At 36.3% G+C, this 24,849-nt stretch overlaps 1 protein-coding gene across 2 annotated transcripts in view; it reads left to right on the plus strand.

Annotated features, from left to right (window-relative positions):
* GABRG1 (gamma-aminobutyric acid type A receptor gamma1 subunit) overlaps positions 1–24,849 on the plus strand; it is a 52,059-nt gene that overhangs the window by 17,706 nt on the left and 9,504 nt on the right. For both annotated transcript variants that reach the window (XM_021396728.1, XM_021396729.1), the window contains exons 2-5: positions 46–194; positions 9,110–9,177; positions 22,016–22,236; positions 24,402–24,484. In XM_021396728.1, coding sequence (XP_021252403.1) covers positions 46–194; positions 9,110–9,177; positions 22,016–22,236; positions 24,402–24,484 — 521 coding nt within the window. The remainder of the gene's footprint in view (positions 1–45; positions 195–9,109; positions 9,178–22,015; positions 22,237–24,401; positions 24,485–24,849) is intronic.

The following is a 24,849-nucleotide window of genomic DNA, read 5'->3' on the forward strand; positions in this document are numbered from 1 at the left end:
TTCTTCTAAGCCTGTTTTTTTTTTCTTTAATTCAATCACTATTAGAGCTGATAAAGCAGATGATGAAGATGATGAAGACCTAACTGTGAATAAAACATGGGTCCTTGCACCAAAGATTCATGGCGGGGATGTGACTCACATACTGGACTCTTTACTTCAAGGATATGACAGTAAGCTGCGGCCAGATATTGGGGGTAAGCACTTGAAATAATTAACTGAACAGAAGGTGTGAAGCAGAGTTTACTTATGTTTTGTCAATGAAGACATATGTTTTTTTTTTTTTCATTAAAATATTAACCTCAATATAACATCAATAAAATGCAGTGTTCTTCTAGAACTGGTAAAAATCATGATTTGTGCATGAGCAGAATTTTTATGTTATATTTATAATCATTTTCTTATGTATTTTTTGAGAGGACGATGAGCAATATGTATAATAAATCATTAAAAGATAGTTATACATTGCTGTGCCACTCTAAGATCTTCTGACAAATATAAGAGTATACATGAATTATCAAAACTTTGAAAAAAAAATTGAGTCTGCAGGAGTTTAAGATATTATTCCTAGATATTTTTGCTCTCACTTTAGAAAATGCACTGTGTATGTATTTTATAGAGATGCAACTCAATTCAGCACTCATCTTTCCTTAGCTCAAATTTTGAAAAAATTTGTAAGAATCTACAAAGTCAATTTAGAGCAATATCTTTTCTGAAGAATTACAGGAAGCAAGACTGTATTATTGTAGTTTAAACTTTGCAGCTGGTAGAAAGTCAGTTTGATCTTTGAATAATTGAAAATCAATTTAAATGTAAGTGTTAAGTGTTAATATTTGAAAGCATTCATGTTGAAATCCTGAAATACATGAAAGCATCACCAGCTATAATCTACCATGTGTTTGCTGGATCAAACTAAGACAAACATTTTCCTTAAGTTCGTTTTCTGAACCATGAGGAGAGGAGGAGGACAAAATTATTTGCTTAATACCTGGTGTTCCCTATGAAAGGAATGTAATATAAGTCTATAAGCTGCTTATTCATTAAACAATAGTACAATTTAGACTTTTTTCATTTAGGTAGGAGAACAGAGTGATGCAGTTTCAGACTAAGTATTTTCTTTTGAAAGCTTCTGCAAAATTGTTTTCCTCCCTAAATTTCTTAGTTCTATTTTACTCTTGACTCCTACCCTGAAGATATCGAATGGAAATTTTTCTTTCCCTGTCACAATGTGGAATCTCATGAAGTTTGTTACAGAATCATACAATGGTTTGGGTTGGAAGGGACCTTTAAGATCATCTAGTTCCAACTCCTCTGCTATTGGCAGGGACACCTCTCTCTAGACCAGGTTGCTCAAAGCCCCATCCAGCCTGACCTTGAACACTTCCTGGGCATCCACAGTCTCTCTGGGCAACCTTTTCCAGTGTCTCATCACCCTCACAGTAAATAATTTCTTCCTAATATCTAGTCTAAATTTACCCTCTTCCAGTTTAAAGCCATTTCCACTTGCCCTATTGCTGCCAGCTCTCAAAAAAAGTCCCTCCCTTGTCTTTGCTTTCACCTTCATTTAATTAATTACCGTAAATAGACAATAGAAAACATCTTCCAGCATATTTTTCTTAATTTCTCAACTCATAACAGATGTATAGTATCATTTTTTTTTTCCAGATTTTTTGATGCAACGGACAGCAAAAGAATTATGAGGGAATAAACTTTCTCCACTAGGATCCCTTCTAATAATTAGCTGGTAGGTGGGGATGAAAGTAACGAGAATTCTTTTTCTCTTCTCTCCCCTTAAAACTTTGAAATTAAAAAAAAAGGGGGGAAACAGAGGAAGAGGAGTTTGTTCTTAGATGACCAATGGATTTTGAGGGGCACAAAAAAATTTTAATATAACCCTTACCTTCGCTTTGCTGATTATGTACTGAGTCTTGGTTGAGCAAAAACTTTTCTGAGTCTCTTTTGAGTACCTCAATGTACAGCTTTCTGGATTTCAATTATTGGTTTCTGAAAAAAAAACCCACTTTCTAGCTTCTATCTGCTCTCACATAAATGTTCCCTTTCTTTTTCTTCACTTTCCTGATGCTATGTTTTTGACCTTTTCTATTTGGGATCTGCCTCTGTTGAAATACTGTGGAAGGCTCATGAAAACCTAGAATGATGAGAACAGGAGACATTGGAGCGTGTTCACTTTGTTGCCAGGAGAGCAAGTATTAAATCTGTCTCTCTTTTGGATGGAAGGGAAGTTGCAGAGTTTTGGCAAAACTAAGATGAAATTTCCATCTTTAAATACAGGTATCACATTCTGTCCATCTGTATGAGAAATGCGGCTGATATTTAATATAGAAAAATAAAATCAGACTATGGCGCATTCATCTTAGTCTGAGTCAGTTATGTGGATAAAATCTAGTGTCAGATTACACATCTTTGGAGTACGTCAGTACTTCTACAACAAGGTTATTGACTGGAATTATAATTATCTTTCAAGGTAATAATTTCCCAAGCAACATTTTTACCGAATTACAAAGCTCAGTTAAAATAGCAAGATTTTTGTACATTTTTGAGCCTAGAGTTCTGCAATTTGAATAGCAGAGTCAAATTTAATTTTCCTCCTCATGTTGACACAGCATCTCAGAGTAGAAGAAGGGGTTTCATTGTTGAATACACAGAGCGATGTAATCATAGAAGCATAGAATTGCTCAGGTTGGAAAGGACCTTCAAGATCATCAAGTTCAACTGCAACCTAACCATAGTACTCTAACAACCCACTGCTAAGTCATGTCCCGGAGCACCACATCCAAATGGTTTTTAAACACAATCATGGATGGTGAATAAAGGAGAGCCAAATGAAAGTTGAAAAATCAATGGCGATACTGAAATTTAATTGCAGAAAACCACATTGTGACATTTTCTATGTGTCTCATACTAATATTCTTGAGTTGTACTGATTTGTTAATTGCTACCCTTTGCTATGTTTACTAAACTTATTAGACTTTAACTCATTATATACAACATATTTTTAGATGTATGGAGCACAAAGATACTATTATTAAAGTACATTCAACTCAGTTGACAGTGGCAGTTACCACCTGGAGTTTCTGATCTCTAGTATAAATCCTTTTAATTACAGATAGAACCTTGGTGTGTTGATATATTAATGAAACAACATTATTCTTACTGTAAGGTTATTTATAACCACATGATTTTAGCTTCAGTCCTAGATCAAATTGGCATTTTTTTAACTCTTTAAAAGAAAGAATTCTGTCTGCTCACTATTCCATTCCTCGCAACTTAGGGATACTAGCATATTAGTATTAGTCTATCAATTTATATTTTTTCCAGCTATGTCTCATGTCCAATGTCGTGTATTATACAAGTGAAACACAACTGATAGTCTGACAGAAATAGAAGTAATCACATATTAATTCTCTAATGTAGCATTTTCAATCACTAACTTGAGGAAAATCATTATTGATACAATTTTTAAGAATGATGAGGATGATAGCTCATGAATATAAAAGAAAATCCTACCTAGAGAGGTGTGAATAGTTGTAATTGTACTGTTAGCAAGGTAAAGGCAAATAATCGCATCTCAGTTCACTAATATGAAAAATTATGTACTCAGAGATATAAAGGCTGGAAGAACAAAAATTGAACTTTCAAGAGACTGACAAAAGTGGTAACTCTGAGAAGAAAAGGATTGTAGGGGATATTTTCTTGAATTGGTGCTTTTAGTGTAGCGTAAACAAAAGTGTGATGTAGGTAGGAGAATAATAAAATCATATAAGCACAAAAATAGCAGGTAAAAATAGAGAGGTGCGTATTCTCATATGAAGAATATTTTACAAGAATTGAAGGAAATTGAAATACAAGAGCAATGTGTAGAAGAGCATATGCAGTGAATTTTAAAAGTACTTGATGTGTGCCCTGCATAGAAAATGATGGAAATAAAAAATGGTGGGGTAGGAACCTTTGCTAGAGATGGGTTTCTTTTTAAATCAAAAAAGGTATAAGAGTGGAGAACAGATTTCTACTTTAATCAAAATCACTTTGAAAAAATTCTTTAGAGATGGAGCTGGAAGCCTGCTGTAGACACTTGAAGCTGAATTTTAATACAGGTAGTTGCATAAGTAATATTCTTAGGTAAATTATTGTGAGAATTGTATTGTTATATTAAATACTATTGAAGTAGTATTGTAGTATTGAAGACCCCTATTATTCTTGAATATGGTAATCTCCTAATTTCTTTGCTGAATAACTGCTTTATCATTGGTTACTTTAGGCAATTATTGAGGAGTTACAGAAAACTTGCTCAAAAAAAAGCTCGGATGAAATTAAGTAAATTTGTTTAAATTAAAAAATTGTGATAAATAAAGATAGGTGTTAGACATTCATTCTAAAATTCATATTTTTGATAAGTTAAAGGAACAAATTATTAAATTTATATGTACTAACTTGCTATCGGGTAATATTGAGGACTAGATTAATGAAAATGGAACAGAATTCAGCAATAAAAAGGATAGTGTTCTGTGCTTTTAAAATCAAGACTATAGTTTTTGTCAGGATAAAGAGAGGTCTTCCGCATAGCAAGCAGAGAGATTTCAAATATCAAAGGCCGAAAATTGAATCTGGTTAAATACAGGCTAAAAAAGAGTCACTTTCAATAGCAAGAGCAATTACTAAAGTAATTTGTCAGTGATTGAGGTGAATCTGTATCAGTGTGATTTTTCTAATCCATAGTTAACATTTTCCAAAATACAGATTTTGAACCCAAAATGGTGTTCAGAATATGCCTGGAGATTATACAGCATCATCCTTTGCTAGGGGAGCAGTGGTCATGCATGCCAAGAAACACTTCTTTCCATGTCTTAGTTCTCACGGGGAGGTTCGTTCTCACACTTGAATTTTCATCACAAGAGTCGCTTCCTTCTTTCCAAAGATCAAGCCTGTCCTTAGCTACATGCTGGTGTTTATGATGCTCAAAACCAGTCAAATACCAGTTAAACTTCCTAAAGAAGATAAATTTACTTTATCAATACAAGCTGGAACACAAAATGATTGAGCGCAGCCCTGACAAAAAGGACCTGGGGGCGGATGGCAAGCTGGACATGAGCCAGTGATGTGCCCTCTCAGCCCAGAAAGCCAACTGTATCCTGGGCTGCATCAAAAGAATCAAAAAAATCAGCAAAAAAAAAAAAAAAAAAAAAAGGTCAGCAGGGTGAGCCCCTCAGCTCTGCACCAGTGAGACCTCAGCTGCAGTACTGTGTCCAGGTATGGACAGGAAAGACATGGACCTATTGGAGCCCATCCCAGAGGATGGAACACCTCCCTGTGTGGACAGACTCAGAGAACTAGGGCTGTTCAGCCTGGAGAAGAGAAGGCTCTTGGGAGACCTGTGATAGTGGCCTTTTGGTATCTAGAGGGGGGCTGTAAGAAAGAAGGGGACAGACTCTTCAGCAGTCTGTGGTGGTAGGACAAGGAGAAGTGATGTCAAACTAGAAGAGGGGAGATTTAGGTTGGATATAAGGAAGAAGCTCTTTACAGTAAGGTAGTGAAGCACTGGAACAGGTTGTCCAGAGAGGTGGTGGATGCTTTGTCCCTGGAGACATTCAAGGTCAGGCTGGACAGGGCTCTTAGCAATCCGGCCTAGCTGTAGGTGTCCCTATTCCTTGCAAACGAATTGGACTAGATGACCTTTAAAAGTCCCTTCCAACTCAAACGATTCTATGATTCTGTGAAGAAAATGTGGCAAAACAGGAAATCAGATGTTTGAGCGTATTTCTTCAGATCAGAAGTAGTGTATGAGTTCCTTGCATGCTTTGGCTACTTTGGGTGCTGATGAACTCTCTCTTGGAGGCAGCTGCTTGGTGCTCTTCACTCAACCTGTTTAATATGCAGGGAGAACTACTGTCCTCTCACCTTCTTGCTTTACTCTTGCTTCTTTCAGTGCAAATATTTAAAGAGGGCTATCATTTTCTCCTCTTCTTTAGAAATTTATAAGGTCTACCGTACTGCTTTGCACTCAGGATTTGTTAAAAAGCCTTCTTCCTACTTGTAGTTTATTCAAGGCTGTTACTATATTTCCTATATAAAATAAGGAGAAATATCTTTTCAAGCCATCTTTTGCTGTTAGCTCTTTGAGGAAAGCAAATGAGCTGCAGTAATTATATGGAGGTCAAATTAGTATCAAGAAAGTATTTTCTTCCAGCTTTTATCATTTTCATGGGCTCATATCACTTCTAGTTCACAAACATGAGTAGAATGAATTCTTTCTTCTAATCCACAGAAGCAATGGGATCGACTCTGTACAGAAGAACTAAGGAAACAAAACAGCCCCTTCCAATCTTATTGCTTTGGATCTGCCACTCTGTATCATTTGGGTCAATTAAAATAATTTCAACAGAGGCAGATTTTCAGACCCTTCACTAGCTCTTAATAGCTCTAATAATCTCACTCAGAGCAGCATAGAAAAGGCAAATTGAACTCTGTGGCACATTACAGGGGAGCCCTTGTGGCAGATCAAGTACCATTTGCTGCATGCTGGAATTTCATAAAATAGACACAGCCCATATTAAAAACTGGCTCACTGACAGATCTCAAAATTCAGTTGTTAATAAGGAAATATCAGTGGTAAGGCTGTCTATTGTTGGGTCTTACAGGCATGACTTGATCAAGAATAATGATATCTTGAATGATTTCACCAATGAATTTTTGTAGTAAATTTGGCAGATGACACAAAGACTGTTGGCAAGAGAGAAATTCTATCTGCAGAGTTAATCTCCTCCTTCAGTAAAATCAGAGATACAGACAAAGACTAATTGTACAAAAAAAAAAAAAAAAGTGTGGAAAGAGAGCCTGTGGCTTATATTTCAAGGTGAGAGGTTCTTCACAGAAAAGCAGTGATTTAGGAGAAAATGTAATTATTTTGTGTAGCATGAGTTCTTTAGTACATCTCTCCCAGAGGACCATTCTGAGGTAAGTTCCTTTTGAAAAGGAACATTTTAAGTAGAAAACTAGAAGTGTTCCTGAAGCACTGATAGTACTGTTTAAACAGAATGCCAGTTCTGGTGTCCACATCTGGAAAAAATAGTGAAAGTTTAGATGTTAAAGCTGAACAGATAAACTATGAGTTGCATTTTCAGTGTGTGACATGAACTGCTCATCATATCCAAGTTTGAGAGGTGACCTTAATTATTCTGTGCAGATACTTGTGTCTGAAGAACAGGTTTAGCAGGTAGCTAAGTAGTGCTGAAAGTTAGTCAAAGAACTGAACCTCTAAATAAAGCACAGTTCCCTAGCATTAAGGAGAATTAGATATTTCCTACAAATGTGGGGAAAAAAATACTGGATTCAGCATTGCTTGAGCAATGAGGACAGATATGTTGTGATCTAGCTCCTTGTGTTCTACTCTGGCAGTGATTAAATTGAAGAGTTTTTCAGAACTTATTTACGTAGATAAATTAGTTCGCAAAATCAAAGTCAGTGGATACATATTTGTGAGATGTGGCATGCATAAAGTACATGTTATGTTATACATATGAATACGTATACTTTTTTTTTTTTTAATATTTCAGTCTGAGCTTATGAGTTACTGTGTTCTCCCCATTCCTTTCTGACCCCTGAAGATATTTAAGCCATTTACATCTCAGGGAGTACTTATTTTTTTCCTCAGGAAACAAATTGATTTCCAGAGTCCATTTAAAGTTTCTGGGGAGCATGCTGGAGACAGGAGGGTGATCAAGTGACTCTGCACTCTGCGGTTGTACAGAAAACTCTTTGTGCAGCCTGACTGGCATGTCTTAGTCATAGGCTTAGTGAATCAGTAATCAGATTTGGGATCAGGGAGAATTTCCTGTCAAGTGAGACTGACAAAAGTTGTTAATGATACTCTGTTTCTTTCTGTGTGTCTGAGTTCTAGGTCTTTGAGGTTTGAAAAATCCTGTGTTACTTAAGATTTTACAACTGTTATAAAAGGCTTAGAAGAACTCTAATGGTTTGCAATATAAAGAAATCAAGTCTGCTGACCTAGAATCCCTCTCCTATGAAATCAAAATATATTTTTCTCGTACCTCCCTGCTTTCTGTCTACAAATGAACGGGGGACTTCATTTTAATGTGCTAGATCATGGGAGAAAGACCAGCAGAACTTCAGAATTAACCCTCTTTTTACTCTGGAGATGGGGACACGTCCTCTTATGTCCACACTTTGCATTCGATCTATCATACAATCTGGAAAAAAAAAGTGCTTGGTAAATTGATGTTATTTAAATGCAGACCTCTCCTGAACCATATCCTGACCTCTTCCATTTGCATCTTTTTTCCTCTACAAACCAGCCTGGAGGTAACAACAAAATTATCAGTGACACATACATCAGACGCGACTTTCATGGAAATTTCCTTAGACATCGTGTCTTTCTGTAAATGCATTATAAGAATGTATTTCTGAACCAATTAATTTTGTCAGCTCAGGGGCAGTAGTTTTTTTGGATTTTCTTGATGAACTTTCTGTTTGGTGTGTGGAGCAATATATTGAGCAAGCTGATGAAAGTATATTAGCAATCCACAGGTGCAATATAATTGCGTGAAGAAATATGTGGTTAAAAGTTATTATATTTTTGTTAGATATCTTCAGTAGGAAATGCTGCATATTGATTTCTTGAGTAGACATGGTACGCATGTCTACTCCCGGATCTTCTGGTTTACTGTACAAATGTTTTTTTTTCCTGAACATTTTTTCCATTCATTATTTTTTTTTATTTTTATTTTATTTTTTTTTTTTGTGCTGGAAGAATCCTTTTTTCCCCCGACTTCCTTTGTCTTTGATACTTTTTATGTCTATCTTATACCTATTCACAAAGTATAGATGAGAGGAAGGTTGCATTAAGATATAAAAAAATTAGTCTTGACAGTTCTAACTTAATTCATGTGGGATAAAGGAGTCAAGTCATATATGATTCTTCACAGAATGCACAAACCAGAGATGTAATCTTTCTGAATCTAATAAAAGAATATCAGATTTATTATTGTTTTAATAAAATACATTATCAATGTAAAGAATAAATTGAATATGTAATTATTATGGTTGCTGTTTTTTTGTTTGTTCTTTTTTTTCTTAGTGAGAACTACTGTAATTGAAACAGATGTCTATGTTAACAGCATTGGCCCAGTTGACCCAATCAATATGGTAAGTTCAGATTATTGAGAGAAAACATTACCTGAGAGATGCTGTGGGCTAGTATTATGAAATAATTCTAATCTCATTCAGATAAGCTTCTTTATTTCTTAATGCATATTCTTGTGCTGTTGGATATAATTGTGATTACTGCAGAATCAAATTTAGACTCTCTAGTTGAAGTTGTTTTAATTATTTCAATAAACTTGTTTTTTAAAAAATGAGACCATACAGAAGACATTGCTTCAGGTGCTTATTTTGGTGCATGTTAAACATTTTCAGTATGTTTAGCTATACTTGGTTTACCTCTGGTTTGGTATACAATATTTCCTAAAGCTGTTCTTTTGAGATTAGGAAAAATAATGTTTGACCCAACATTTATGAATAAAACTATTTTCAGTGCATTTATTTATTTAGTTCATTGAAAAAAAAATGAAATAAATTGGTTTTTATTCCTTCTTTCCTGACTTACTTAGTATTATGGGTCATCCTCAGTGTGTGTGTATAGCTGGTTTCTTCAGAAGTTAAACAATACAACTCATCTAATTTCTGGGGGGATCTGCTGAGGCTAGATCTTAATGTTTGGTACAGACTGTGAAGTAACAGCACTTGTGAGGAAGTTGTGTCTGTGGCCTTTGCTCAAATTGCATAGAATTTTTGTCATTTCTGTCCGAGTTTGAGGTGTTAGAAGCCTGGCTGCATGATTTCTCCTGGGCAGTGCAGTGGCGGTGGCTTCTCTCAGTAGCTCAGGGGCAAAAGGAATGAGGCTGGGACTGGCACTTGGATGAGTTTGTGCTCAGCCCTCTCCCCTCTTTTTCATTTTTCACCTCCCTACAGAATTGCTCAATTTTGCACTTGTGCGCAGAAGAGCCTTTTTGTCCAGTCCAGGTATGCTAGACTATGCCAGAGCAGGGAACTTCTGAGCATTTGGCAAAATGATGCTAATTCCAGAAGTATATTAAAAATGTATGAGATGCAAGTGTGCCATTATGCTCAGGTGGGGAATATCAGCTTTCAGAGATGAGATACCAGACAAGAAAGACTGGTGGTACTTATTTGGGGTAAAGGTGTTAAAAATGCAGGACGTTGATATGGCCATTCATTCGAGCATAATGATTTACCAAGTTTAGGATTGGCATCACCTGGGGCTGTGGCAGGGAAGTCTATGTCTCAAGCCAGGGTTGTATGTAGAGAACTGCATGAAAGAGCAGGAGGGAGATGGGGTGGGGGAGGTATATTGATGTCCATTGCAAATGCTTCCTCTGGTTTCATCTGTTTTCCTACTCCAGTTTTTCTTCTCTGCTTCTCCCCATTGTATCCCCTCTGATGGAACTTACAGTGGTAGCAAAATGTGTGGACAGGCTGCTACTTCTAATAGAGGCATAGCAAACAGTAGAAGTTTCCTTTATAAAATAGCAATTGCTTTCTCTAAGCTTGGACTCCAGGAACCTGGATTGTATAAGCATCTAATATCACTAAACAAAAAAAAGTTTATGAAAAATAATAAAATATATATATGCAAATTTATTAAAGCTTCCAACAAAAATGTCTTTAATCTAGGAAACAACATTCTCAGGAAAAACTAATAATTACACATGTGACCTTGTAATCTTTCTTCATGTGAGTGGTTTCATTAAGGAGGCACTTCCCCTGGAGTTGATATTGTTAGTGGTAGTTAACCAGTATTCCAAGCGGTAGTTAACCAGTATTCCAAAATTTGCTTCAGTTTCCAGGGCTGTCCTTGGCCCTCATTTTATTACTTTATGTGAGAACACATGTCAGTGATTCCCCTTTATATTAGTCATTTCCCAGATATGTTAATTCACTCTGACAAATTATAACCTTTAACTATTTTGTTTGGAAACAAAATGGCATGATGTAGAGAGTTTTCCCTTTTTTTTTTTTTTTTTTTATAAGGTTGTAGCATATCAGGGGAATATGTTCTTATGAAAGCTTTAAAAAGTACTCATTATGAGAGGAAACTGACTTATTTTTATATTTCATTTTATTTTCCACTTGCTATGAAATAGACTCTTTCACTTTCATAAAACAGAGGTTTTAAGTATATGTATGACATTCATTAGAATTTGTTTTTAAAGGCTCTTGGAGTCTGGCTTTCAGTATTTAATTTAACAAAGATCTACATAAAATTCTAGATGCTATAGAGACCCCATGCATAAAAGATGTCTTCCTGCAGCATGTGGTCTCTCTAGGCATTCACAGTCTCAGTAAATATTCTTAACAAGTGTCTAGATCAGTGAAGTATTTAGGCTTCTAATACTCATTAAGTCTAAAGGTTTTTGAATTTGTTTTTAAAGCTATCCTGTAGCAGTCATATAAACTACATCTAAGTGCATTTTTATGGCCAAAGTCTTGGTCCCCAAAAGCTCTGCAGTGGTCTGGCATTTTCTTAATGGAATTTAGACATATGATGAATATTTCAAGCCTGTTTTTCTCTATGTGGATACTCATTCTGTGGAGTACTTAATGCAGATGTACTCTTACTACATTTCTTTTTCCTTTCAAGCTAGGACTAACATTTAAGAAACAAAATGAAGCAACAAAAGAAACAACAACAAAAAACCCACCCAACAACGGCAAAAACAAAACAAAATAAAAGTCTGGTGGTACAGGTTGTACAGCCCGATATATGGTCCCTGTGTGTAAATGATGTCCATCCATGCCGTCTGTGGACTTCCTGATCTTTTTCTGCCCTGTGTTCATCACCCAGTCCCTCTGTGTTCATCAGTGTTTCGTGCTGTGATACTCCAGTTTATCTGCAGATGTCCTCCGCTGCTGCTTGTGGCAGAGCCATGCCAGCACCTCAGGTTTTGTGATGTATCAGTTCTGGTTGGAATTCCTTCCATGTTTGAAGGAAAGAAACATGTTCAGAGGAGAATCATTGTATGAGCTTTGTGATTACTGAGTCAGAGGAAGAATGTGACTGCTTTTACCCAGATTTGAGAATGTATGGAATTTCATAAGTTTGTGTGGGTCCAGCGTGCAAGACCCGTAGATTTTTGGAAAGTCCAGTGTGTGCATTTCATGAAAACTGGTTCCGTTTTCTTTCATGTGGTAGGAACAGTTCTTTGGAAATCAGAACAGAAGTATCAACAAGCCTTTGATTATCACCTGTAGGTTACTGTACAGCGTCTTCTTTGGAGTGAACAAGAATGATGCATTTTTTTCCCCCCAAATCTCTCCTTTTTTTTTTTTTTTATTAGGAAAGATAGATTTCAATCATTCTGGTACCTGTCAACACTAAAAGTGGGCAGAGTTAATTGGCCATTAATCATATGAGCATTAGGAGACAGTGTATTTTATAGAAGCTGAGCAAATATTCCTTCAGTAATCCTGAATATTGTTTTTTCTTCCGTATGAAATATACTTAAGTATTAAAAAGCATGTCTATTAGTATGACTTATTTTGCCAGCTATAGGAACTTGAGTAATAATTCATAAATAAAATTTTATAAGTGCTCTCTGTTTTTCATGGTAAAAAAGAAAAGGGCTTAAGTCGGGCTGCTGCAGGCAGTGAGCTTGCCTATTGCTGTTGCAAGGTACCTCTAAGATTATCCCATCTGGTTTCAGGGGAATCAGCCAAGTACAAGAAATATCCTGCTCATACTGGCTCAGCACAGCAGTTCCAATGTCACTCGCAATTTCTGTGATCATTTTGAAGGGAATGACAAGGAATGAGGGAAAAGCCAGCCTTTGTATGACAGAGAAGTACTGCAGTATCTTTTCTGAAAGCAAACCAAAGCAGAGCCATCTTTTCAACCCTTGCTTTAAACAGCATTCAGTACTTGTTGGTATTTCAACTGCAGTTTACCTGTTGTCTCTCCATAGATACAAAGACAGAATAGGTAGTTAAGGTCCCACACAAAGCATCAGAAAATCTGTGCTCTTTTCTGTAAAATGTGCCTTAATTTGTGTGTGCTGTTTAGGAACAATTCAGTCTGAGGCTGCAGACTTCTTGTGGTGTTGATCATTCTTGATCAAATCTTGTGTTTTTCAGGAGATGCTTTTTTTTGTGTACACCCATTGTATCACTTAAGCCACAGCTGACATGGTTTAAGTATAAATTATAAAAAAAAAAAAAAAAAAAAAAAACCCTACATTAACTCCCTTGACTTCATTAGAGTATGCCAGCACATACTGGGTGAAATCCATTTTATATAATCTCAGATTGCTGAGATCAACATCAGAGCAATAACTAAACTGTCTGTGAAATATTTGAGATTTCAGATACCAGTGTTCTATATTAGCATAAGGCTAATAGTTAAAGGAAATAGCAGAAGTGCTGCGATGGCTGTGTATGGCTGGGGCTAGAAAATGTTGCTTAAAATCTTTTCCTTTCTCTCTGTGATCAGTGTGTTTTGAGCAATCACCTTGCTTTCTTATGTTTCCAGTAATTTATCTATTTAACTGTAGATGTGAATGCACTTTTTAAAGCTCTCCCTCCCACATTTCTGTGCAGAGTATCTTCCATGGTAGTTTTCTGCTATCAGCTATTTCTTGATAGCTTCATATACAAATTCAGCTGCCTTTCTGTTGTCTGTGTCTCCTTCTGTCCCATATGAAATATTGCCCTGTGTACCTCATATCTGTTAACAGATCTTTAGATACCTCAGTGTGGCTAAATCATAGCTTTAAATCTTGTCATTTTTCACCCTTCCACATTCTCCATTGCTGTGGATATTCTGTATGGCATCAAAATCTAAAATTTTTCTATGATGTGATGGATCCTAGAGCCTCAAGCAAGGTCTCAGACAGTCTTGCAAACTCTGACTGTAAAGAAGCTTCGAGGGGTTTTATTTTTATTCCTAATCCACTTATCACACTGAGAATCTCTTGTCCACATTTGCATTATTCTGACGATGAATTTTTGGATTGCAATTGCAGTCTTGTGCCAGTCATACTGCTTAGAGATTTCCAGCTGAGAGAATTTTCCTCTATTTCTACTGAATCATTTCTTGCTCATGTTCCTCCTCAGGCTCCTCTTGCACTGGCTCTCACACATAAACTGTTTCCTTCAAGGCACTTCAAAGGAAGCCTTTTTTTTTTTTTTTTTTTTCCTCAAGAGGCCAATTCCTACCTGAGATCTCAATAGTTTCTGTTCACATCCTTTCAACTTTTCAACTTGGTATACCATATGCTTTCTCTCAATCTGCCCCTTATGCTTCAAACAAACTTTCTATAAATGTCTGTAAAGCTTTTTTACTGTTTCTCATCATGTTCCTGCTTAAACTTACTTTTTTTTTTTTTTTTTTCTCTCTCTCTCTGTGCAGGCTACAAAATACGAACATTTAAACTCTTGTTGTTCTACCTGCAGTTCTTACTGGTATTAGGTTCTCTATTTCTGGCTGCTTTTGCCCCTGTTGTCTTTCCAGATCTTCACTAAAAAGATGAAGGATATCAACTGGCACTAAAGCTAAACCAGTCAGTACTTTTCTCCTGCTTTTTCCCCTCAGCTGAACAGACTGCTTGGCTGCTCTGTTGTACAGTTTATTGGTGTTTCTGATACCTTAGTATCTGCTACAAACACTTCCTGTTGGCTTCTGCTGTGGTTGTCTCTTGTGTCTGTAGCTGAGACGAGATACATTTAGTTCTTTGTCTTGTACATCTTATATTTTGGAGAACATTGCTTGCTTGTTCTTTGTTATTAATGCCTAATCCGTCTGTCTGTATGGAAATGTGGGAGGCTATATTCCAATTCTTGGAGTGATTCTGTTGGTCCAGATTTGCAGAATTTTGGAAAGAAAGATAAAGGTTGTGCTTTGACTGTTAGAACTGCTTGATGTCATCTTGAAAGTGCCCTTGGCAATGGCTCCTACAGCACAGGTTATCATTGCCTCCTTCACTACTGTACTCCAGAGGAAAGCTGCTGCCCTGGCTGGTGCCAGGATCTGTGCTGACTCTATGAAAACTCACCCGCTGTTAAAAGCTGAGCAACCTCATCATCAGGATTTTTCTGTTCATAATATATGCTCTGGGAAGCCCAATTTGTCAAGTGGTGAAACTGTCTGCATGCCCTTTCGTACAGCAGCACCTCTAGGTTTTTCATCAGAGAAGCAAAGCCATTTTTGGAAGAAGTTATTGTCCTGCTCCTTTGTTGATATATGTGTGAGTGAGCTGATAAAATAGCAGCTAGGAAATGCAAGCGCTTTTGCTACTAAGTGAGTGTAACTTTGTTGCCTGTTGATCTTGACTTTAATTTTTTTTATTCTGTTGTGTAATTATAAATTTGGTCAGGTCAGGTTATTGCTGCTTTTTTCAACTACTACGGAAAATTTGCCTCTGAAACACTTATTGTCGGACTATTTTGGAATTTGTTACTCACTGGCATACAGTTAAGTGCTGTGTGAGATTTCACTTCCTTGAAGAAGAGCATTGTCTCTTGCAGTGATTTATTCCAACAAAAGGTTACACGCTTTTCCCTGGGGCCAACAGTTAAAGAGGCCCCTTTTAGGAAGTTCTTAGCAGTTGCCATGCTCTTATGACTTCACTGTAGCACATAGGTGTTTGGAGGCTCCTGATTGCTTCAGCAACCAGAAAGCTGTTTATATGTGCTCTTTCACATAGGATTATGTAACTTACTGGAGTTGCAAGGTGGGAACCAAACCCAGGTAATTGTCTCTCCTGGTTTTGCCACCAATGTTGGGATTTTGGGATATGGCAGGAGAACCAGGGAAGCAAAAGACCAAACAACTGTAACTGGATAACTGCAATTGATCTGGCTTTAAAGCAGTTGTACCATACTGAATGTCAAAACCATTGTGTTTGAGACTTCGCAGCTTATTTATAAGGTGAAATTTTAGAAAACCATGTATGCTTGAGTGATGATCAGCTTTGTTGCTGAAATTGTGTGTGGGATTAATTTTGACTGCTTGAGTCGGTCTTGTTACAGGACGGTAGATGTAGGTCCAGAATTTAGAAAGTACAGTTAATTGAGTTGATAAATCACTCTTGACAGCCTCAAAGACAAAGCCCTACTCCTTATTAGTATTCACTCCTGTGCTTTTAATATAGAAGTAGTATTTGTGTATCATTTTTCATTTCTGAGTTCTTCGGTTCTTTCTGTAGTTTAATATTTGTTTATGAATGGCAGTGACTGAAATGTTCAAATTTCAATTGAAAAAGCAAAAAAAAAACAACCCCTTTTTGTATCATTTGCAATATGCAAATGTATATATAGTGTTTAATTCCTCTTTTTATGCTCTCTTCAAATAGCCATAATCATAGCTGATCAGCAAAGATTTTGCTGAAGTGCTTTAGTTACTTATCCAGATAATCTTTCTACTAGTTAGCAAGATTTTTATTATTGTTCCTAATCTACAAAGCATTTAAATAAATCTTGTCTTTTATTCATATTGTGGTTTGCATCTGTCACTTTGCATTCAAAATAAGGACTGGATAAGCGCAGATGCCAAATTGTGGTGTGAAAAGCAGTGGATTTCTTCTGTATAGTGACTATATAGGTCTCTCTGTACTTCTTCACCTTCCGTAGATACCATTTGCTGTGTTTCCGCTTACCCTGTGCATATGCTTTCATAGCGTATTCCAGTGTGATTATCTGCACAACTAATACAATCTGACTGGTTAAAAGATTCTAGGAGCAGATGCTATATTCGCTGTATTTCCAGCAACCCCTACTTCTTCCATTACTGTAGGATCATTAATCTAATACAGATGTACTTATCAGAATCATTGTGATTTGTCAGATATTTTAGATCTTGCTGTAGGGTCCATGAGTGAGCAAACTAAAATTGTTTACTAAACCAAGAAATTTTATTTTTACTTCAGTCTCACCCATGGGGATCAAGCTCTGAAACCCTGACTGAGCCTAATGCAGCTCAAAAAAATTTTTTTAAGAATTTTTAAATTAACCCATGAGTTAGAACAACCATATTTTAGAATTTTGGTTAAAAGAAGCCATATATCTAAGATAGCTAAGTAGTTTAGTAAAGTACTTAAAAGCACTGCATTGGTGTTCAGAGATAGTTGGGTGCGGGAGAATGTAAAGGTTATGAGAGCCTGTTGGCAACTCTGTCAAGACGAAGATAAATTGGCAAATGCTTGATAGTTTACTTGGTTCTGTCCTCTTGGGAGAGCATGTGGATACCAGTGTTTGTTTATGACTGTCTTTGTTGTCTAAATCTCTTAATCATCATACTTATCTGAGTCTTTCATATTAAATTGCATCTCTTAATATCAAAACATAGTTTAGTAAAATGTTTTCTCTAGCTACTGCTTTTTTTTTTTTCCCTGCAGAATTCCCTGCCTCACTCTCATTAAATTCTTGTTTTAGGATTAGAAAGCTGAATAGAATGAAGAAATACGGGGAAAATGTTATAAATCTTGGATAACTGAACAAGATGAAGTCATGTCAGAGTTGATAATTGAACTGAATTCAGGGGCTCCCTGTGAAACAGGTTTCTGAATTAGTGTGTTGAATTCCAGGAAACATAAGGTGTGGGTTAGTTCTCATGGAGAAGCAACTATAGGTTTCTGGGTCAAGAAGGAGGAAGAGGAGGATGTTTTTATTCTTTTTTGTCTCTGCAACTCACTGGTAATGATCTATATTGTAGGACAGTAGCTAGATAGTATTTCAACTCTGATTTTGGTGTTGGGACATCTCATTGCATTTGCGTTTAGCCTGAGAAAGCTAGGCCACTTTTTCCTGTTGTCATATAAATGTATTGCAGTTAACAAGATCTAGGCAACAACTTACCTACTCACTTCTCCATGGTTTTTAGTGTGAAACATCAAATCAGCTGTGGTAATGCCAGACAAAATATTCAAGAACAATGGTTTTCTGCTTTGTGCAATTTTTCCATCCTTATTGATATTATGTTGGAACTGGCATGTTGCAGGTGCACTGAGATGTTATCTTAGAGAATGATGGCTGCCTCTCTTTCTTTCACAGCTTTCCAATAAAACAAAAATCTAGTGGCCTATATTCATATTTGACTGTTACTGAACTGTACTAATTCTTTTTGAGAAACTGACATTGAGAATTTGGTATATTCCATACAGTAACTATTCCTACTCTATTTGAACTAATTGCTTTTCCTTATTAACTGTTTCTCTCTGCGACTATACACCTGCTTGTCAATATTCACAGACTATTCACTGCCTGATCCTTTAATGGCATTCTCTGATTAGTCACTGTGTTCCCAGCCTTTCGAGTTTGTTATTATCTTTTAGAGAGGACAGAGATGAAGGAGGATTGCAGTTATCTGGAAATAATTAGGCAGGTGGGCTCTTTATGCCAGCTGTGCTAGAGAGTTTGGTGATCTAATCAAATGCCAAATATGAGCTAACATGTGCAATGTTTATTGAACCCTGTGAGGCTGAATATGAATAAGCACACATTTTGCTGTGGCTGTGACTAATGCAGCCATAGATTGATTTCATTTTATTCTGCATGGATGTTTTATCATTAGTTTCATTTGAAAGAGAGAGTAGTAAACCAATTTTTATGGTTACAGAATGTCATTGAATGGTGAGCTTTATAAGACTAATAAAAGTAGCGATAAGTGTTAAATTTAACTTTTTATAAGAAAACGAGGAAAACAAAACAGTTGCTCAGAAAGATTTATTACTCTAAAAGAAAATTGTATTTTCTGATGTGCTGTTGTGCTTGTTAATGTGTTGTGTAAACAAAGATAGTGCTTTTGTTCATCTAGTTTTGGAGACAGTACTTGTTTAGTGTAGCTGTTTTTTTACCACATTTTCAACAAATTTTGAGGGCCCAGGTTTTCCCTTCTTGTTAGAAAATATGAATTGTTTTTTCAGGAGCTGCAGATTTAAGGGAATTTATTGTATGAATCCATGAAATATTGAAATTTCAGGTCCATTTCAAAACTAGATCTTCAGAAAGCATCCGACTCTCTTGATTTTTTTTTTTCCCCCTTTCAGGTTTTTGCTCTCAGGTATCTACACTGCCACAGCTGCATGTTTCCAGACTCATTTGCCAGTCATCCTGTAATGTGTACCCGTGTTTGGGGGCTGTAAAGGATCTGTTTGGACCCATAACACCTGGCCTCTTTGTGAAGGAGCTTCTGTTTGGAAAGGAAGCTAATAACCACCTGAGTCACATCTTCATGTCTTTCATGTCTACGTGTGAACACAACATGCATGTTCTTGGTCTTTATGCTCAAGTTCACTTGAGTGAATGATAGTACAGATGAAATGAGCTGAGAGTGTGAGATAGTTAGGCAAATAATATATGCTGCCTAAAGGATGTATTATGGGTCCTCAAAGACAGCAAGATCTCAGCGAGATATAGGACAAGTATGTATGCTGAAGAAGTAGATAGTAATGTCCAGCAATGGCTGGGTGAACTCTGAGGGAAGAGAGACATGTCAAGGTGCTTGTTTCAACTCAGAAATGGAGGACCACCCTGCAGATAAGGGGCTAGCAATTGGATCTATTGTTATGCATTCAGCATTGGAAAAGTATAGTTACTAATGTTATGATATAGAATTATTATGTATCAGATTGTTGAGCAGTGAAAGATGATTAATGAAGGACTTCAACATTTCCTGTTTTCTTTGTGTTTTTTTTTCCATTAAAATGTTGTTTAAACATCTTGTTTAATACATGGTTCTGATAAAAACTTGCATGTTTCATACTGAAAGGTAAGAGAATCCAAGCATCTGGGTCTACTGGGGCTATTCCTGTGCTTTGCTCACTGAAAATCATCAAGCTCTTCTTCCTTTTTTATGTTAATTTGATAGGGTTGTTGGTATTCTGTGGCAGCCTGAGTTTTCTTGCCCTGGGTGTATTTGACTGTAATGACACTTTGATATATTTCTTTTTCTCAGACAATGCAGTGCCACTGTGAAGTGGCTGCGTAGAGTAGCACCTTCAGACAGCCTGCTCTTATCATATATTTGGTCGTTTCTGTTGATTTCACTCACTGACTTCTTTTTTTTCTCCTATTTTTTATTGTTAGGGCAACAAGTAAATCTTCGTTCATGTTATTTCCTTTAAGTCTATTAAAGCACTTCTTTAGCACACTGTCTTGTGTATTCACTTACAAAAGACTAAGGCAAATTTCCTTTCCAATTGTAACTTGCAGATGAACACAGAAAGCAGGATGTTGAGGATAAATAGGCCCTGGGTTTTCACAGGTGTCTTGAAGATTTTTTAATACAAAAAAAATAATCAAGGACTTGTTTTGATCTGCAGAAATTTCTCCTGATGGTAAAGTCTGTCAAGGAATAAGGAAAGTTTTAGAGTGAATTCATCTCCAGGATGCATTTTTGATTAGTCCTTTTGTTCCTTAGTGCTACTGCTGTTTGTCTCATACACTTGTTATTTCTTCTTTGCAAGTCACTGAGTTAGGAAAGTTTATGTGGAAGAGAGTGCCGGGGCAAGCTTTCCTCTTGCATATCCATTCTATTCCAAATCTGTTCTTGTGGGAAAATGGAGAGAGATTTAAGCAGTCCTGGTATATCTGCCTTTGCAGTTCTTAAGGATGGAGTGGCAAATTTCACAGATTTCACCTGGGAGATGGCTGCTAATATTTGCAGAAATGAGGGAGGAGACTGTAACTCATACAGTAAAATACTGTGGCTATTTAAAAATAAAATGAGCAAGAAACCCTAATCCAATCAGCAAAGCCTTATACTTTCATGGCATTTGAAAACAGAATTGGCTATCTGCAGTGTGCATTTTTATTGTCCAAATAAACTAGTAATGCATCCTTTGGCTTATGCTGGCACTGTCTCCCTCTCTCTTTTCCCGTCACTGATGTCAGGGAGCAACCAATGCAAAGTGTCTTAAGCCTGGCCTTCAGTGATTTTTCCCTGTGGACTGAGCTCTGAAAGGAGATACTGAGTTGCTCATAGGAGGTTTCATGAGACAGCCATGTAAGAAAGATCTGACAACATACGGAGTGGCTATTCCTCTTAACATCAGAGTCACGGTCTGGAACAGACAAATGCTACAGAGATTAGTCTGCTGCTTTGCTCCTTTATTTTGCTCCTATACTGAGCAGCAAATGGTTGGATTCTTTGCAGATGCAATGAAATACTACTTTTCAATGTTTAACTCCCTCGTCTTTAACTATGCCAGGAATTGTCTCGTTAAAATCTTTGATTTGCCACTTTTCTGACCATAAAATCTACTGAGAAATTTGACTTTGTACCAGAAAATAATTTTTCTTCAGACTCTAATGAGTGAAGTGAAATTGCATTAGAGAAATTTCCTTTCTGACTACAACAGTGTATACTTCTGTGTGCATGCAGGTAAATATATGAGGTAGATGGTCAAGTATTTTTGCAAGCAGTGATATTTATTTCCTGCATATAAATGAATTTTTCTGGGAAAAAAGCCTGAACATTAGCCAGTGGATGAGTTTCATTTTTTTTTTTGTCAAAATGCAGATGGGGAATGTTAAGGATGACTATAGCTTTCTTGAAGGATCTTAAGTTGCATGTTGTGAAATTCAGGGGGAGAAATATAAGAAATATGTTTGGTTTGCTTTTGAAGAGATGTAAATTTTTATCTCTAGAAACTTGGCCTAGCCCAGAAGAACTAAAGTTGTCCTTAAATCTGTGTCTATTTCCCCAGATGTGGTTGTATTGTGTGAGGACTGCCAGGTTGCAACAAGCTCCTATCAGGCCTCCTCTTTCTTGGCTAAAGTGTGTCTCAGGAGGGAGGAGGTAGATGCAGAAGGCTATGTGTGCCTTTCGTTAGTCTGCTACAGGCTGCTGAATGCAATGCAAATCATAATAAAGAGCATAGAAGAGGTAGCCTTGGATTTATATCTGAATTGAAAATTCTTGGCTTGCAGGCTTTGGTAAATGTATACATAAATATTGTTTCTCTGTTTTTAGGAATACACCATAGATATTATATTTGCGCAGACTTGGTATGACAGTCGTCTAAAATTTAACAGCTCAATGAAAGTGCTTATGCTTAATAGCAATATGGTTGGAAAAATTTGGATTCCAGACACTTTCTTCCGGAACTCAAGGAAATCTGATGCTCACTGGATTACAACTCCAAATCGCTTACTTCGAATCTGGAGTGATGGAAGAGTATTATATACTCTAAGGTAAGGTGTCACTAAGATATCGCAAACCTGAGTCATAAATTGTTTCAAAGATTTTCTATTGTAAGCAGTTAATTATCTAATTTTCACCAAATTATATTCTCTAAGTAAAAGATGAAGGCTTCAAGCAATGAAAATAATAAAAGAGCTTGATTAAAGCTAAGGCCCAAGTTCTGCATATACTACTTCCCATGTTTACTCTTGCAAGCTATTAAAATCTACAAATCTGTTCCTCCAAGTTAGGCATAAGCAAACATGTTGGTAGTAATTCTGCTTGGCAAATGAGGGATGCTTGGGATAATTTTAAATTTACCATCTAGGCTATCTGCACTGAGTCACTTAACAAATAATTCTTGAATGGCTGTAGTCTACAGAAAGCATTTTAGGATAATCTTTCATTTTTTCTTTTTATTTCATAAGCACATCTAAAAAACTTTGCAATAGATTAAAAGCTGATAGGGAAGTAGTATATGCAAAAGATGCCAAATGTCTGAATTTCTTTTTTAATCAAACAGTAGCAACATTTAAATTACTTTCCTTTGTCACTTACGCTGCTTTCATATACAGACTAGTAGCGCTGTATGAGCAATGTATAAAAGTACTCTGTAACAGAAGAAAAGATTACAGTGCTTTTAAAGAGATTCCATTCACTTATTTTTCTTCTTAATATGCTTCATTTGATCGTATACAAATGTCCTGGCATTTCAAATTAACAGGTTTTTTTCTGCTGAAGTTTATAAAAATCTCTTGATAACCTCTTCTGTTCACATGCTAATACTTTTTTTTTCAATTAAAAATATTTATGTAGTAATTGGACATTACCCTTTCATTGTCTGCTCAATTTCAGTGGTACAATTTTTGTTTTAATAGGATTTAATAAATAAATTAAACACACGTGAGCTCTCTCAAAGCAATAACTTAGCATTACTGTGCAGAAGATTGAGCTATGAAGTTCAGAGAGCTAAAAAAGAAACAGTGAAACTGGGTATTCACCTGGCACTTCAACATGCAAACATCTGTATAGATGAAGATATGATCTGAATTTAGCCTAAGGTGGAAGAACACTGAGAGTTCGTATTGGAATAACATTGAGTTCATATGTTGGTGTTTGAAGAAACAATAATTGGATCTGACAGTGCTCCAAGTTCTTTGGCTCCTGTGTACTACCACTCTTTCCCCATTGGTACTTGAGGGAGTGGACATGCTGATTCTTTAGTTTGGAAATCTCAGTAGGCTTACTGAGTCTACTCTGAGGTTAGACCTTGATTTTTCCATTGCACTCATTGGTGATTCCAAATCTGGTTGTATTGCTTGTAATAAAATAGAGGCTTTGTTTTCTATTTTTTAAGGATTTGAACATCCAAAGATTGAAAATGGGAAAAAAAGGCAATACATGCATATATCACAGTTGGAAAATTTGAAGAGCATCCCCAGAGGGATGCAAGTCTCTTACTTGGAAATGGGGCTTTCTTTCTTTCCCAGCGTATGGCAAGATCGATGCTTTTCCTTATAATCCATCTTGCTGAGAAACTCTTCTGGAGTCTGTGATAGCATTTTCAAAAGCTGCAAGTGATTTTTTCTGTTGTTTAAACGTTAAGAGTTTCAGACTGCTTCCAAAAAAATATACTAGCTACTTGAAAAACCTGAGTACTTGAGACATTGAATGAGTAGAAATATCAAGGTTGTTCTTCACCATTCTTCTTCTTACATAAATATAGAGCAGGCCTTGTGTCCCCACTTATGCTTATATATATGTGTATATAAGTAAGTGTATATAGCCATCAGATATAAAGATGCCAAATACCATTTGACTTTCCAAAACATTCTTCAAAAAACTTGATTTTATTGCTGTGTTTATCTCCTCTCCTTGTCCTGCCTTCAGCCCTCCTCCTTTCCTCCTCTTTCTTGTAGAGAACTAAGAGATCTCCAAAACAACTGGCATTTTTTAAATGACTTGATATGGCAATTGAAATGACACAGGTCACCAGGTTGCATATGATAATTTTGTTCTTTGGAGATAATGGTGGATACCTTTTGCAGATACACAGTTGGATATGCATAACATCCATTAATTGGCAAAACTGATTTGTATGAATGTTTTTATTATCTAGTCTGAAGTGTCTAGATGCATGAATATAATCTTTCTTTTGTTCTTATTTTCTACTTAGACTGACAATTAATGCTGAATGTTATCTTCAGCTTCATAACTTTCCTATGGATGAACACTCCTGTCCACTGGAATTTTCGAGCTGTAGGTGGTACAATACTTTGTTTTCTTTTCTCTTTACAATTAAGCTTTAAATTTCCTTAAGATATAGTAGCAAGAGACCAAGTAATTATTTTTTAAAGCCTCGAGGTGAAGGAAAAAATATCTATTTGTATTTTGCTTTGATTTATTGCATTATTTATTGCATAATTAAATGCAGTAATGAATAAGTTGAATTACATGCATTTCATTTAGTTGAAACTTTAAAAACAATTGTATTGCTAAGGAATGTGATGCAATGCTCATTCCAGTTAACAGGAATCTATTGCCTTGGAAGAACTTTATTTTTTGTGCCTGTCAGACTTGCCAGCTTTGAATTGGTTCCATGTGGTATACTTAAGGGGAAAAAT

This window comes from Numida meleagris, chromosome 4 (genome assembly GCF_002078875.1).
Source record: "Numida meleagris isolate 19003 breed g44 Domestic line chromosome 4, NumMel1.0, whole genome shotgun sequence".
NCBI classification, from domain to species: domain Eukaryota; kingdom Metazoa; phylum Chordata; class Aves; order Galliformes; family Numididae; genus Numida; species Numida meleagris.